This window comes from Cyphellophora attinorum (genome assembly GCF_001299255.1).
Source record: "Cyphellophora attinorum strain CBS 131958 chromosome Unknown Contig23, whole genome shotgun sequence".
Taxonomy (NCBI): Eukaryota; Fungi; Ascomycota; class Eurotiomycetes; order Chaetothyriales; family Cyphellophoraceae; genus Cyphellophora; species Cyphellophora attinorum.
The window spans coordinates 166,737-182,857 of NW_017253251.1; the positions used below are offsets into that span (position 1 = coordinate 166,737).

A 16,121-nucleotide genomic window follows, 5' to 3' on the forward strand; every position below is an offset into this window, starting at 1 on the left:
GTTTCTGGAAGGAGTGACAACAGGGGCCAAATCCCCGGACGCCTCCTCTCGGCCGGCACATGGTGGGGCAGTCATTAGAGAACAGTGCATGACATCCGACCTCGCGCCTCCTTAATCGAACACAGCGCTCGCCGTGTACGCTCGACTCGTCGCGCCAAAATTCGCTGCGGCTGTTGTGATGAGTAGCAACAGACGAAGGTATTGAGCCACCAGGGGCAGGTTGGCTTAAGCTTTTTTTAGTGTGGGTGTCCACGAGTGTGATGAGCTCGACAGTGATAGGGATTGATCTATGCTCTTCCATCAATACCACCTTGGCCCTTCTACAGATACATCTCCACCTTTCGTGACCACTCGCTCACGACCATACTGATCAGTAAAGAAGTGAACATAATGCTCTGGCCCGAGTTGACGCCTTTCACGAAGACGCTCGCCCGGCTGTGGTGGCTCATAGGAAGCATCCCACTCTTGGCCAGGATACGAAGACCGCCGTTGGCTATGAGATCGAGCGATACTTGGAGATCTTGGACGCTCGTACCAATACTTTGCTCGTTCGTGCTGACTGTGGCTGTAGCTCCGATGCGGAGGCGATGGTGTGCTGTCGATTGTGAATGCTCGGCCAGTGTTACATCTATGATGCCTGTCGGCGGCTGAATAGATCTGATGGCAGTGTATGCAGCGAACAGTGTGCACGGGAACGTCTGAATAATCATGGTGATCGTGAGCTAAATTTGGCCTCTGTCGGTAGGCGTCCGGCTTGGGAGGTGGTGACGGCGGTGCGTCCGGTCCATGCCATCCTGGCGTGGAGGTATATCCTGCTGAAGGATAAGCATCGCCCGGACCACGTTGATGTGGAGGATGCACTGGAGGGTATGGTGTGCTCGGACGAAGTCGCTCATAGGACGGACCAGCACGAGGGGGTTGATACCACCTTGCAGGGTAAGTCAACGCACTCCTTGAGTTCCACAGCTCCCAGGCACCCATCATATCAGGTCCCTCATTCAATGCTCCTGGTCTTAGCCATGCTTTGACGCCATCGTCAAACTTGAGATTCATTGTCGCCAGATGCAACCACTTGTCAATCTCTGGCAAGGATCCGTGAAAGAAGTATCTCGCCACACATTGGCAAATGGCATTCGCTACCTCGGAAGGAAGGTTATGGCCGGCAGCGAAGATCTCGACGACGGTATTGACTTCGAAAAGCTCATATTGTAATCTTGAGAGAAGCTGAGAAGTCTCCTCGACGAGAAGATCAATTCTAAGTCGTTGAATACCATCCACAGCGAGGACGAACCTTGCCGGACAATTGATGACGGATCTAAGCGGTACGATGGTTTTATGATGGCAGCACGTCGACATCCACTCGACGAGGTCCTTGATGGCATTCGCGCCGCCGCCAATCAGTCGCACTGCTGTCGGTACTTGTTGTGGATGAGGCGAGGAATGGAGTAAAGGGTGGCTGGCGGGGAACTCTTCGCGGATCGTTGAGGAGAAGTATGTTAGCATGAACAGCGGCTGATCATAGCAGATGAGGTCGAAGCAGCCATCCCGCTTCTCGTCAAGTAGAATCTGGACTAGAGGGCCTTGGAGGAGGCTGTTGTGATGGTCAGCAACGTGGATGGACGAAGAAAGGACTGGACTTGCCTGCTGAGTTGGAAGTACGCCATGATTGCGAACGACGGCACAAACGACTTCAAAGAACGTCGCGCATTCTTAAAGTCCTCTGGAAGTCGCTCTTTAGTTTTCGAAGTGCTGGAAAGAAGTAGGCATGCCAAGCATGACAAGGCAACAGGGCTGCGGAAGGTGCAATCGTGGGTACATTGTTCCTTCATGCGCACGCTCACGACATCGTGAAGTCTCGCAGCGTGTAAAGTAAGCAGTGCCGCATGTCGAATCAAAAATCTAGTCAGTGTCAGATCGTAGAGTGAGCGCAGTCTGTGTTCTCAGCTAAGTCCAGACTGCGTTTGATGCAAGAGGTAAGTGAGGAAAGAGCAAGGTCTGCTTGAAGGTTGTTGTCTATTGAAAGAGCGAATGCCTCCAAGCAGGAATCTCTATCAGTCTATACGAGCACCATGCCCTCTATCATGCCAGTACCAAAAGCCAAAACTCCAGATGCATACCTGAGCGACCAGTCGCACGTCCAAACACAAAGGAAATTCATGATTCATAAGCTCATGCCAATCACCGAACCACGGCCCCAATCCTCCCTCGACGTCATCTTCTTCTTAGATGTAATACATGCTCTCGTCGAAGCCATTGACTGTAGGAAGCTCGGGAAGGAACTTCATCTTCTTCGGATCGTAGGTAGCAAAGACTCGCCCTCCTTCAGCTCGGGTTCGTAGATGTGCCGGACCCAACAGCGTGCCCGGTCAGCAGCTAGATCGGCGTAGTATGACGGGGTGGCTAGACTGACGCTACGTGTGGATCGGCCGAAGAGGAAGCACAAGGCGTGAGTCTGATTTTGCATGCGTCAGCATCACGTGTTTTTGAGTGGAGGGTAGCTGGATGTATCACTCACCATTCGTGCCAAGTCCTTGGTATCGATAGTCGCTGTCTCCGGCAAGCATATCGGAACGTAGTGACAAGGCCGAGCCGTGCCTTGAATGGCCTCATGACTGACCAGAAAGAATTCGTGGCGGCCTGCCTCAAGAACAACGTCTTTGTCGACCATGGCGCCTGGCAACGGATTGCTCTTCTTACCATCGTGCACTTTCGAATTGACCTTGGGATCCTTGAAGAATCGGACATGGTGACGTTTGATCGTGCAGATCACGAAGAGCTCGGGGATCGATTTGGAACCGAGTGATTCGGCAACAGCTTTGATGCCATCCCGAATTCGAGGTATCTCCGCCTCCTTGCACATTTCAAGTTGATCCTCGGAGAGACCGTCGCGGAATGCTATGATGCGCTTGGGCATGGCGTTCAAGTTGTTCTTGGACCATCGCTCGACACTGAGCTGTACCATCTCCTTGAGTTTCATGATCTCTTCCCTGGCCCTCTTATCTTTGAGCGGAGGATTCTCTCTCAGGACTGCCGGAAACTGAGAGAACTCTTTGTTGACACTTCCCACCAGAGCAGCGATGCTAGGCGCTTCGTCCATGGCTCCGACGGGAGGATGTGTGACGTCCATTCCCATAAGCATCGTCTGAGAGTCGATGCATCCGAGGAGACCGGGCTCGATACTCCGGAACTTCTGATTGACCGTGTCGCGCTCCATCTTCAAGTTGAATTTCATCAGCATGTTCGTGACTTTGGAGCTCTGATTCTTCGGCTGGTTGAAGTAGCTGAAGTTACAGATGGTTTGTATCCCTTCTAGATCTGCGGCACGTTTGACTTGCTGGTAAATCTTTGAGTCCTTGAAGGGCAGTATGACGAAGACGAGTCGGGTCTTGCCACCAGTGGGAGCATTGAAAAGCTCCTTCAGCCTGGTGCGGAGTTGCTCACCGTCCTTATGATCGGCTTTCCGGCGGTCGAATGAATGAAGGTCGCCAAAGCTATCATCGCCAAAATTCCCACGGAAGTTGCTGATCGGTTGGCCGTTTATGAACGCCTCGCTCTTGAGGCCATATTTCGGAAGCTCTGTTTGAACAGATGCGAAGAACTCGGAAAGGTGTGGGCGGCGGCTTCCTGGGTTGAAGATCCGGAGGACAGTCCAGCACCCACTCTGAGCAGGAGTACTAAATTGTCGGTTTTCAAGATTCCATTTGCCGCTCGCTCTTTCCTTGTCATTGAGTGTTCCTTTATCGGTTGGCAGTGCTGTTGGATAAACAAGGTCCGGTCCATTCATGATCGTCATATCCAATTCGTGCATATCCGGTTCGACGCGAAGACCCCCAAAGGCAAATGCAGCAGCCTGTACGGTTAGAATTTACGCATCGGACAGGTGACAGACTTACCGGTGCAAGATTCGTGTTCGTCCGTTCCAGTTCAAAAAGCTGCCTGCCCTGCTTTTGGATTTTATCACGGTTCGCATCAGGAGGCCGCACTGCAAAGTCGATCATCTCGACCTTTGAAGAAACTCGTTGACCAGGAATAAGAGTGAGCAACCGTGCTGGTATGAGAAGAGGCTCTGCGTCAAGCCGTCTGCGAGATGTGACACCGCGGACTGCAACAATTCGGTCTTCCGGGGACACATTCAGCCATGAGTATTCCCGGCCGAAATATTCGGCGACGTTGACAAGAGGATCACTTGTCACCGCGTCGCCCGCCGTTGCAACGTCCACTGAGGGCTGTTCCTGAAGCTGACAGACCGTGTAAAGCATCTCATTCGAGCGACTGGAATTCCTTGCATCGTTATGATATGCTGTGCAGACTTTCAACCCACCGATAGCTCTCATTGCATCGTCCCAATCAGGTGTCCATTCACTTCGCGGTGGTGGATTGCGTTGCTCGCGGGAGTTCGCATCTGGCTGAGGCGGCGGGCCGTTGTATAACGTGTCATCTTGGGTCCGGCCATTTACCACAGGCCTCAGTAAGAAATCGATGTAATCATTCAATGATCCTTCGTGATGAAAAGCAGATCGCGTGGTGTTGATGTTGAGGAAGATCTTATTAGCACCAAGGAATGCTCGAGTGCTCAGGAAGAATCCAAGACGTCCGACGAGCCCGTATTTATCGTTTCCTCTCAGCTGTTGCGGGCCTATATCCTCAGCCCACAGTGGCATGAGATCGAAGAATTTCTTGCTTCCGCTGCGGGCAACTGTTTGGATGCTTCCGGTGTTTCCAGAGTTCGGGAGATGGTCAGTGAACGTCTTCACGCTGGCTGCATTCGTGAAAACAACATTAAGCGCTGTGATGGTCTCGTGCTTCTGGTTCTTCTCCTTCTCCATCAAATCGTCCTTGCGAGATAGCAGACTCAACAAGGAATTGATCGGCAATTTCTTGGGATCCACGTCGATTGTGACTGTGTAAAGAGGATAGTCGCCCCTGTGATGCTCGTGGTCGCCATAAAGAATGACCTGATGCGTGGTGGTAGCCGCAAGCGGTAATTGTTGACAAGTAACCAGATATTTGTGATAATCACTGGCGACAGCAGTGCCTTTCATATCGCCGCGACTGTGCAGATCCTTGATCAAGAGAAACACGATGCGGCGTATGGTCTGCTTCGATGGGTTCCTCGGGCTCTGTACTGGAGCTGGGTTCGTTATTTCGCCGTTCTTCTCTTGCTCTATCTTCTCTTGCTCTTATTGTGTTGGTTGCCTAGCGATGGTGAGCCCGTACCTGAAAAGCACAAAGCCCTCGGTGCCTGACGATTGAGCAGAAGATGCGCCTCGTGACGGCGGCGACTTCCTTGAGTTGGGCGATTTGATGGGTGATGAGCCTGAGGACGCTTTGTTGGGTGAACCTGTGCCAGAGCTGAATCTCACAGGTGTAGTGGCACCGGGACCCGTTCTTCTGGTCAAAGTCGTAGACGCTGCGTTTGATGGGCTGTGAGGCTGTGTAGGTCCCGTCGTCGAAGAGTTGACATCGTCATTGGGGAACTTGATTCCATAGTGATTGGTCAGCGTCTTGCCAGTAAGTCGCTCTGGTGCAGAGACGAATGCGTCGCCTTTAATGGTGGCGGGCGCAGGTTCGAGTTGCGTGTGAACAAGTCGCGGCTGATGGGAGTTGGGCTGATCGATGATGGGCGGACGATGAGGCTGAAAACGTCCGCCACCGCGGCCGGCATGTCCACCGCTACGGCCACGTGGGTTCCCGCCTCGAGGGCCTGTTGGTACGTTCGTCATGGAAGTTGCTGAAGCATTTAGACCTTGGCCTCTCGGAGCTATCGGAGCATTCGACATGTCGTTCCTCGGAGCTGAAGCCCCCTGAGGAACGTGGCGGGCGTAGCCTTGATGACCGGAAGGCTGAAAATGCTGAGGCAGAACGACATTGCTACCGGTGTGAACGCCTGTACCTGGTCTCGCTTGTCCAGGCGGTCGCCCTCCGCCAGTCATAGGGACAGCGGGAATAGTTGGTGTGAAAACTGGGGCAGTTGCGTCGAGAGCCGGCGTGACTCGGCCGGTATGAGGTCTGTTCTGTATGGATGAAGGGTCACGAGACTGCTGGGTGCCTGGCTGTGTGAGCTGAGTGTTGCTGGTACCTGTAGTACGCGCTGATAGGCCAGATGGAACAGGTCTGGAGTCCCTACTCATACCAGAACCTCCTCCTCGGCCTCTCGGCTGGCCTCCCCCACGAGGACGCCGCCCTCGCCCGTCCATGTGGACAGATCTGGACGATAGACTTTCCTGTGATTCTTTGACTCGATGATTGGGATGGGGCAGGATGCCAATCGTGGACGAATGAATGATGACAGCAGAATTGCTTTCCCAGGCGACGGGACCATCTCTCATATACCCTTGAGCGTCCATACTGGTGGGCGCGTGATAAACTGTCAATCATTGCCCACATCGAGCAAACATCGGACTGCATAATTTAGCAAGCATTGTCTGACGATAAACACGCTTCTTATCTCGGGATCAATACGGTCAAACACCATATCGCAAACCTACCTCGCAGTAGCTCACATCATGGCGCAAACAGTTGCTACCCATCGATCGGACCACCACTCCACCACTTGCTTGATCACTTCCGCCGGGAGCCTGCGCAAAGTCAAGCTCTCCTGGCTGGTCGAGATGTCGGAAGCTTCTCCTCGACGTCTGCCGCCATCGCATTCTGAAAACTTGCTCCCTGGGCAGGTTGCGGCAATTCGCCTGAAGGGGCATAAGGGACACGACTTCTGGTACGCCTACAAGCCGGCCGCCCGACTTGACGCCCCGAAACTTTCTCAACGCTCTCAATGAGGTGCAATTCCAGACGATGAACGACCTTGACGCGTTGATGCGACCATCGCGCGAAGGCGTGTCATGTCGGTTGCACGCTGGTGAAAGCTCATGCAAAAGCAACTCTAGACCGTAGCCACTTCATTCGAGCGTGACGTTGCATTCTCGCATCGACCGCTCCTACGCGATACCGTACAGTAGATCGGCAGACGTAGGAAGGAAGGAAGAAGTCCTGGGGGCAGAGGGCTCGGTTAGAAAAGCACCCGACTTAAGCTTCAACCCCGAACACTGGCAGCCGTCCCTGATTTTGGTAGTCGTTCTTTCCTTTCTGTCGCTGCGTCGAATCTGGTGTCGAGAGCGGGCAATGCCAGCGGCTTTTATAGAGTCACGTAGATCAGAGCTGAATACCTTCGAAGAGTTGACTAATGTGGATCGACAGCAGCATGCCTATTGACCACAGACGGCTTATCTCGAGATTTGATGCCTTCACACGTCATCCGACGCTGCGCCTTGTGCTGTCTCATCTGATGGGAAGGCCGACATTTGGTGCTGATGCTGACGGTAAGGCGGAACCTGTGCGAACACGCAAAAGTCGAAGGAGAGCTTTCAAGCTGGACTAGCCTCACGTATGGATGCAAAGGTACTTACATGTACAGTCGCAATCGGTAGGGCCAATAGCGTAGACCTCAGCGAGGCTATCAACATGTATTTGGGTTCTACCTGAAGGCACCAGGCATGCTCAAATCCGATCTGTAGTCTGTTACAGACGGCAATCCACGCTCGCACGGTCTCAACATATTCCACCTCTTCAACACCTCCAGCAGATTGACGAAAGCCTCATCGAGATCTGGTGGACGGCCAGAGCGACTCTCGTACGGTTGCCTCAGCTCTGCTTCGTCAAGCAGAACAGCAATGCCCTCACTGCTGTGAACATGGTCGACCAAACTTCCGAGACATCGCACTCCAGCCCATCTAGCCGCGAGATGGAAGACCCCTTCTCCGTCGTTCATCGTAGCGAGGACGTCGGCGCCCTTGGCCAGGAGCAATGAGACGCAGCTCGCCTTGTCGTACCTCAACGCTGCCAGCAAAGGTGTCATGCCGTTCTTCATCCGAAAACTCATGTCTGCTCCTCCCTCCAACAATGGCTCAATCAGCTCAGAATTCCCAAACATAACCGCGTAATGCAACGGAGTCTGCCCACCACTAGCTACAGCATTCGTATCCGCTCCATACTCACTCACCACTGCTTTGACCAAATCCTGATTCGGCCCGACTTGCCGATAGCAGTAACAGTGCAATGGCATCCTCCCCAGATCATCCAGTGCACTCATCTGGCGGCCATCGACCGACGCGTTCATCAATATTCTCGCAGTGTCCGCGCTCCTCGCCACATGCAACGGAAGCTGTTTCAACCCGGCACCGATGTTCTGGTCTGCGCCATACTTCAGAAGCGTTCTCAACGCCACCAAGTTCCCCTGCGCGCTCGCCCACCACAGCGGCGTCGCCCCGCTCACATCTTGTACATCGATCTCCCTGGTCGACGCCCTCAACAGATCTTCTAAACTCAGCGATCCCGCTAGGCCCAACAAGATCTTGTGCACCAGTGTATACTGCTGACTACTGACAAAGTCGTCCACATCCACATTCCTCAAAATATCGTTATCACTCAACACGTACCCGCCGGCCTCCGTCGTCGATTTCTGCGCACAGAACCACGCCCGCTCAATGACCCTGCTGCCGTTCGTCGCACAGATCGTCAGATCTGCACCTTCTGAGACAAGAAAGGATGCGATGTCCATCTTCCCCAACGTGAATGCTGTGTGCACAAGCGACCAATTCGACCGCGAAACATCATAGACCGATGCTTGGCGAGCAGCGAACATCTGCTGGAGGTAGGCGAGGTCGCCGCGGGAGATGACGGAGAAGACTTCGGCGGTGTCTGGCAAGATGCGTAAGGTGTTGAGATTGATGTGGGTGTTGAGAGCGGTCGAGGACAGAGAGAGGTTCAGCGCGATCGGGAGGAGCCAGTCCGGGAGTCGCAGTGTGACGCGCGTCGATGAGGTGGCGTGTCGGCGACAACGGCGTTCAGTGCAGGGAAGGCGGAAAGGAGTAAGTGGTGTAAGACTGCCGGAGGAGGAAACGGAGAGGTGGCCCAACCAGGATGCGAGCTGAGCTGGGGTCGAGAGCTGGAAAGGCCGATGGCAGGTACAGCTGCAGTGCTGTGCACATGTCGACGGTCGACTGTCGTCACTAGGTGGCCGGTCAGAGTCGTCGACAGCGTCGCTTGCTACTGCTGTCGAAGTCCGCACAACCACTGTCGTGGTATGCACATGATCTGTCGCACCCTCACTGCCCTCGCTGTACTCACTGTCCTCACTTGTGTCCGGTGTCCTGTCGACAGAGCCCTGTCAGCGTCCGTTACCGCTATGCCTCCCTCTCCTCCGCTGTTCACATTCACGACTGCCCGTTCCCTCGCAGCGTCCGGCATCTCCCCAACTCCTCCTTCCTCTCCAGCCCCATCCACTCTCCTACCAACCAAATCAACAAGCACAGTCGTCTGCCACAGACTGATCAACTGTACGCTCTCTCCCAACTGCTGACTCAACTTTTTAAACTCCTTGTCCATCGCCAACGCCTTCGCCGCTCTCACATACTTATTGAACAACAACACCATCGGCTTCTTCTTCTCACCACTATCCCCACCAATTGCCGCTGCAACCGGCATAACCCGGTCGACCATCCCCAGGATCTTCCGAATATTCTCACAACAACTCGCCACAACCGGGAGTAAGCCCTCTGCTACTCCTTGCCTTTCATCACCACTCCCACCACCTACTCTGTCATGGCTCAATTGCACCCGAACCCGTCCCAACAGCCCTGTCAGCGCGGTGACTCTCGCCCTCAACGCAGCAAACTCCCCATTGGCACTGCCCAGATCCCGCAGACGGGAGGTGAGTCTTGCACCATAGTCGAGGAGCTGCCCTATCGACGCGAGCAGGGACAGGACAGCGAGGGGCTCTGCCATTCATGTGATCTGTAGAGCACGGCCTGAGTATAGGGTGCAGGCTCCAGACAATGAGTACGGACAAACCCACGAGGGACGAGGAGTCGATCTTGTGCTGAGGTAGGTAGTCTCGAAACGATTTACGACAACCGCGTGTGGTGGCTGTGCTGGTGCTACAGCCTCGCTTGTAGCCCTGGGGGCTCGATGCGAATACGAGATCATTCACTGCTCAGGCTCCTAGGTACCCTTTGCAAAATACTACCGGAGCTTGATGATGTCTGATGGCTCAAAGTCAGGTAGTGTTTTCTACGAAAGTCTATCGTAGGTACAGTGGCGGCACGACGCTGAGTGCCTCGAGCTGATGATAAGGAGCATAGCGTAGTCATTTGGTACTAAAAAGAGTTCACAGTCGTTGCCTGACGCCCTTTTGCGGCTGGGCTTGCCTTCAAGTCTGCCTTGTGGGCAAATCAGAAGTGCTCCGTACGGCAAGGTCATGTGGGAAGGATATGTCGACCACGAGTGCAGCCCACGATTAGATCTTTCAGTGAAGGGTAGAAGATACCATTTCCACTCCTGCATCCTGTGCACACGATTACTTCTCTGTACATACTTGTGGACGCGGGGCTGATGTCCTCAAAGCCCTCGAACTGCTCAGGCTCCGTATTGAGATGGGGTATTTTCCGGACCGCAACGCCATCAATCGGCCCATTCTCATGTTTCATAATACCGAATTTCTGATCGCACGTGCTCACCATGGCACTCTTCGCTGCTATGATCGGAGGCTTCGCCAGTCTTCCCTCTCCCTACTTCACAGGGCGCTCATCAACATGTTCCGAAGAATAACTCCATGCAGTCAGGCGTCAGAAGAGATTCGAGTCGGAAGAGCTGGCGCTCTCCTAAGCACCAATCAAGATCTCCTCTGAATTGACGAACCGCTCCTGATGTTCCTTGAGACTAGCCCAATGAACCAGCTCCTCCTCTTCAATTTCTTCAGCACTCTTGCCAACGCCATACTGCCCTGAAGGCTCTTCCGGACGAAGTCTACTAGGGCCGAGTCGGTTGAGTCGTGCCAGGATCTCCAAGAAGGCGAAGAGATACCTGTTGACGCTTTCGGAGTCTAGGGTTGGCATGACGCTCATTGTGGCTCGCTTGTTCTCCAGTAGGGTTGACGCGATCTGCCGAATCTTGTTACACTGCATTGACAGTCAGCATGCATCCTTTCGCAACGGACAGGCAGTACTTACCAGACTTAGACCATTTGGCTCCATGTTAACCTGATTGATGCTCTTCAACAGACGAGCTAGATCTCTAATGATATCTTCACGCTCTACAGCCATCGACTGTTCGCTAGCATCCATAGTCGTGTCGCTTGGGGTTCTACCAAGATTCGAGATGAACTTGGTGTCTCCTCCCGAAGGCGACGAGTTTGATGAGATCGACGGGATTCGCTCGCCCGAATGAGGCGTGGACTGATTGCGTTCATGGGCTTCTACCAAGTTCCAGTATCGTTCTACGAGGTATGACCTGGTCGCCAGCTGTGTAGCATAGATGTTGGCCTTCTGTATCTCATACTGGACAGCACGCTTGGGAAATGGCAGAACGAGAGAGCCTCGCCGGCTGCTTGGGTATGCTGGGAGGCCTTGACCACCGGACTGATCCTGGATTGAGTATGCGGAAGCGTCATACGAGGTTGGAGGCCATTCTCCGAAGTCGTTGTCGGCGGGTTGTAGCCGCAATTCCTGAGGGACATTTTCCGTCGCTGCCTTCACGTTAAGAAGCGCTTTCTTGATAACCCCTTTCTGTCGTTCCCAGTCGTAGACGGTGTCTGCTCCGAAAGCCGTCTCCAGTGCAGCCAAGGTATGGAATGCTCTGAAGATCTTAGCATTCAGATTGAACCCGACCATGACAGAGACTTGGTCCGCTGGTTGCTGATAGATCGCCGTTTCGGTGATGTACTGGTCATCGACTTCTGCCGGCAGAGGCGGCATGAGCTCCACATATGCTACCGGTGGCATGAGTAGATCTGATTCAGGATCATCAAGCTGTCTTCCAGACATCGCCGACACAAACATAAGCCAGAACAACCGACGACCAGATTCCTGGTATACGTAGTCTGCTGGTCTTTTTCGCTCGACAGCCGCGTCTGCACCAGTCGCTGATCCGACCGGAGCATGGATGTCTGGACGGTGAATGCCGAGCGTTCGTAGCATCATGACACACTCGCCAAAGTAGAGCCGCATCCTGCCAATATCGTAGACATAAGCTGAAGCTAGTCCAGCGAGATAGCTGCCAATAGCGTCATACAACTGGAGTGGCCGGTCGAGGTAGCCTGCACCGCGTGCTTCAGTGTACACATGGTGGCATCGGTCGATCAGTGCACCAGCGTTGGGAAATTGAGCTCTGCCTTGATCGGAAGCAAATAACTTCCGTGCGCGTCTTGGGAAAGAGGCTACCAGAGTCTCCAGCATTGCTGCAATCAGCGCAAGAAAACTTCTGTCAGTCTTGTCCTGTCGATTTTCGAACGCTGCTCTGAACGTCGGCTCGTGTGGCAGCGTGATGAGAGGATGTATGTACAGGAAGTAGTCGTCGATGAGGATTTCGATGGATGTCAGGTCGCATATGGACTCGACCGAAAGGCTGGCGGGCAGCGACAGAGCCGCGAGACTGTATGCCGCATCGTGAGTTGGCGACCCAGTGTTTTGTGCCAGACCGTCGCTTTCCAGCTTCTGTCTTTTGATCGCCTCAGCATGACGATTCGGAGGTCCTCGTCGACGACTTGGTCGTGCAAAGGTACATGGAATCTCGAGGGCAGCGCATGATTTGCACGGCGGTCCGCTCTCATCGCACTGATCAATCGTTAGTCGAACCATCTAACGCCGGAAGACGGGTCTCATACCTTGACTTTTCGCACACTACAACTATCGCACGCCTTCCTCAGTCTTTGCTTAGGACCATCTCCAGGCCGCGACTGTCCACTTTGACTAAGTTGTGATTCGCGTCGAATGGGAGGACCTGGATGTTGCGGCACAGTCTGAGGGATCTGGCCGAATTGCTCCGGGTAGCCTCGAGGTATCTGCGGGTCGAGTGGTTCATCAAACTTGTATGATGATTCGTAGCCATGTGTGGGCGAGTATAGCTGCCCAGATTGATTGATGGACGCCATGGCGCGTGGTCGTGTCGCAGCACAAAGAAGAGTGTCGGATGAACGTCGGGCGGTGTTAATTGAAGAAGCGCGTGCGGTCGGCCCGGACCTGCAAACCTCCACTTCAAGTGCAGTAAGATTTCGTTGCAGATATCACGTCTTGTAGAGCTCGAGTTGCGCAGTGTTGGTGATGGATAGACAACTTATGTTTGGGGAAGTCCCGGGACTATATTTCGAGAAGCGCAGGCAGAATTGAAGTTCCGAGGGACGTTCCTACCCATGGACATGGACTATTGTATGTAGCTGGGGATTTCAGGGTCGCACACTCGCCCACTCCGCCTCGCACTTCAGTTCTAGGCCAAATGGTGGGCAAGGGATTGATTCGACTCGCTTAAGAAGACACCCCGTTCAAATTCACGGATGGCGAAAAGGGTAGCAATTCGAGTCACAGTGTGGCCGAGAAGATGCTGCGTCTCGTACTTGGACGTGATGAAACACGCGACAGATGAGTGCAGTTGTCACCCGAAGCAGTTGCGGTAGCAAGGCACTTGACGGTACAAATGTACATACGATGTGAAGTTTGTGGGGAAGGTTCGTCTCGATTTTGGAGATTGAAATCGAAATGACTCGTGCATCGTGTTGATCAGCGGCAGCCCCTAATCTTGCAGGTAATCTCTCACCCTGGGGCAGATGAGATATAATCGCTGCTACAGCCTGGCGATGCTTGTGACGATATGGCTGAAGGCGATGTCCAGGCTTCCATCCTGGTCCTCATTGATATGATGGTCCTTGATCTGGTCTACATTGGAAGGACTGACACAATCTCTTGAAATGAACTACCAGCTTGGTGTACCCAAGTCTTTCTGATGCCTGCTTACCTGCGGGGAGACCTGCCATGTGTCTCGTTCGATCTGTAGGGATCAGAGCTGATATGGACAGCAGCCTGACGGACAATAGCCTGAATCTCGGCATTCCAATACCGTGCCGTGTGTGTTGTCTGCCGACCGCGAAAGTCCTTGGATTACCTCGATTTTGCAACGGCTGAGCAGAGGATGTTCGTGATCTCGGAGAACGACCGCTGAGGACTCCTAAGCACAGAATCTATGTGGCGTACCTAGGATGGACGTATTCGGCATCCTCGATGGGACCCTCGCCCCATGTGAGGACAACGCTGGACCACGGCTGACCATTTCTCCCTGTCTCGGATGCGCATCACAGACCGAACACCGGGCTTAGCACCCATCGCGACGGCATCAAAAAATGTACAACCAAAAATTATTTCCGAAGACCCCCATGGAAAGGCTAGAAGATTTCGGGGTAAGATGGTCACTGTGGTCTCTCGTCTAGCCTCCGATTTCCCCTCCAGCAACCATTTTCGCTTTTCGCGTCGTTGATAGAGTGAATACGGAGGAGCTATTTCAGTTTGGTATGAAGAGAAAGAAAGAGAGAGGGAGCGGAGAGGAGATTTCAAGTCGGGGATGATGCCAAGAGATTTCTGACACTAACGTGGATTAGGCATAGCGGAGGACGACTGCCTGTCGTCAACCGGTCTCGAAATTCATTAAATGCATTCCAAGTTCATCAGACTCGCTCTGTCTATCTATGTATCAACGCTTGCTTGGTCAATGATCGAAGGCCTATGCGGTGCTGCAAGTGAGGCGCTCACATGCATGTGAAAGACCGCTCAGACACATCATGCCTTTAGAGCCTTCACAATCTCTGAACCACTCCTCGGAGTACCCATCAAGACCACGCTCTTAGTAGCTCCCAGCTCGAATATTGTGCACCATCCATCGTTCACCTCTTTTGAGAGAATCTCCAAGCACAGCTTGAGCTCATCGTCACCCATCGGAATCGCCATGCTGGCTCTGAGTTCGCTCAAGAGTTGCTTCCACGCGAATGAGACTTTCCCACCAGCACCGGCACCGCTGTAACCTCCAAGCTTCTGCTGTTGTTTCATTCGCAAGATCTCGACCACCTCCGCCATACGAGCGACAGCATGTTTGCGGCGAAGTACTTCAGCGCTTGGAGTGTCGATGGCAGCGGTGGCAAGCTGCTTTGCTTTGACTCGATCGAACAGTGACAATGTTCGCGACTTGATCGTCACACTCGAATTTTCGCCGCCATCCGAAATGGAAAGCTCGTCCATTGATAACTCCGCCTTGCGACCTGACAGGATGTGCTTCAGTGTTTCCGACGCCTTGTTCTGCCGCATGGTGGTTTGCGCACCCATTTCGAAGGCCAGAAGCGGAACATCCTGCACTGTTCGGCCATGCCGCTGCAAGAGTATGTCGAGCTGAGACTCAAATTGACTCTGCAAGTTTCGTTCCGAGAAGTCCGCACTCTGTTGGAGCTCAAGTAGTTGTCGTCGGTTCGAGCCTATGCCAACAATCTTCAGCTGGAATGGACCACGTACGTGTCGTACTTGCTGGGTCGCTTCGGCTGTGTTTTCGTCTTGTTCAAACACGCCCAAGATTCGCTGTAGATCAATGACCGTGACTGATCTTCTTTGGTATAGTCGAGTCACACTTTCAAGTAGTGCGCTCAGTTCAGCAGGAGTTGCCGGCCCATTGTGTGCTCGATGCAGCGCAAATGCCTTCAGAACTGCGCTGAAGATCGAGACAAGCTCCTGAGCGTCAGCAGGGCGGGCGACCACCAAGACGCGCTTCCTGTTCGGTGATTTGGGCGGCGTCGGAAGCTGCACTTTGACGCGCTTTGACGAGCTGAAGAACTCGACAACCTCTGCAGAGTCATCTTCGCTGTCCGACCAGTCCCTCTTCCTTTGCTTGTTGGACGACTTTGTAGTCTTCGGTACATAGCGCTCGGGTTTCCGATCATTTTCAAGCTTGGTGAGGGCGAGCTCTTTCGCGACGGTCGACTTCGGTTTCGTGGTGCTCGTTACAGTAACGCTTTTCGAGATGCGACTGAAAGACGACAATGTTGGTTGTTGCTTTGTTTGTTGGCGACGATTTGTTCGTGAGGAAGGTGCCATGGTGCTGCGAAGTTGTAGGAAGGTGCAGAGCAGGATCGTGCCTTCCTTGATTGACGAACACAGAGATGGGGAAGGAGCGATGCAGAGAAACTTCCTTGTAGATCAATCGTAACACGGAAGGTGCGATCACAACTCAACGAGCAAAAATGATCACTATGTGTTCATTGAGTAGGATACCCGTTGCTTTGTAGTCGAGGTTCGAGAACAGCGTCTAGATTGAAACGC

The 16,121-nt window shown here is 53.4% G+C and overlaps 4 protein-coding genes across 4 annotated transcripts; all 4 read right to left on the reverse strand.

The window, feature by feature from the left end:
- Positions 1–320: 320 nt before the first annotated feature.
- Positions 321–5,780, reverse strand: AB675_3959 (putative protein tag-76; the record flags this gene model as incomplete). The annotated part of the gene is made up of 6 exons (XM_018144057.1): positions 321–647; positions 697–1,591; positions 2,313–2,452; positions 2,516–3,850; positions 3,894–5,177; positions 5,229–5,780. The coding sequence occupies 6 exons, from the start codon at positions 5,778–5,780 to the stop codon at positions 321–323; spliced, it is 4,533 nt and encodes a 1,510-aa protein (XP_017997543.1).
- A 1,694-nt stretch (positions 5,781–7,474) lies between these two features.
- Positions 7,475–9,783, reverse strand: AB675_3960 (putative ankyrin repeat protein; the record flags this gene model as incomplete). Its single annotated transcript, XM_018144059.1, has 2 exons — positions 7,475–9,163; positions 9,211–9,783. The coding sequence occupies 2 exons, from the start codon at positions 9,781–9,783 to the stop codon at positions 7,475–7,477; spliced, it is 2,262 nt and encodes a 753-aa protein (XP_017997500.1).
- An 875-nt stretch (positions 9,784–10,658) lies between these two features.
- AB675_3961 (uncharacterized protein) lies at positions 10,659–12,925 on the reverse strand (the record flags this gene model as incomplete). Its single annotated transcript, XM_018144060.1, has 3 exons — positions 10,659–10,955; positions 11,007–12,608; positions 12,659–12,925. The coding sequence occupies 3 exons, from the start codon at positions 12,923–12,925 to the stop codon at positions 10,659–10,661; spliced, it is 2,166 nt and encodes a 721-aa protein (XP_017997481.1).
- Positions 12,926–14,597: 1,672 nt separating this feature from the next.
- Positions 14,598–15,896, reverse strand: AB675_3962 (uncharacterized protein; the record flags this gene model as incomplete). Its single annotated transcript, XM_018144061.1, has 1 exon — positions 14,598–15,896. One exon carries the CDS (start codon positions 15,894–15,896, stop codon positions 14,598–14,600), a length of 1,299 nt encoding a protein of 432 aa, XP_017997533.1.
- Between the last annotated feature and the right edge of the window lie 225 nt (positions 15,897–16,121).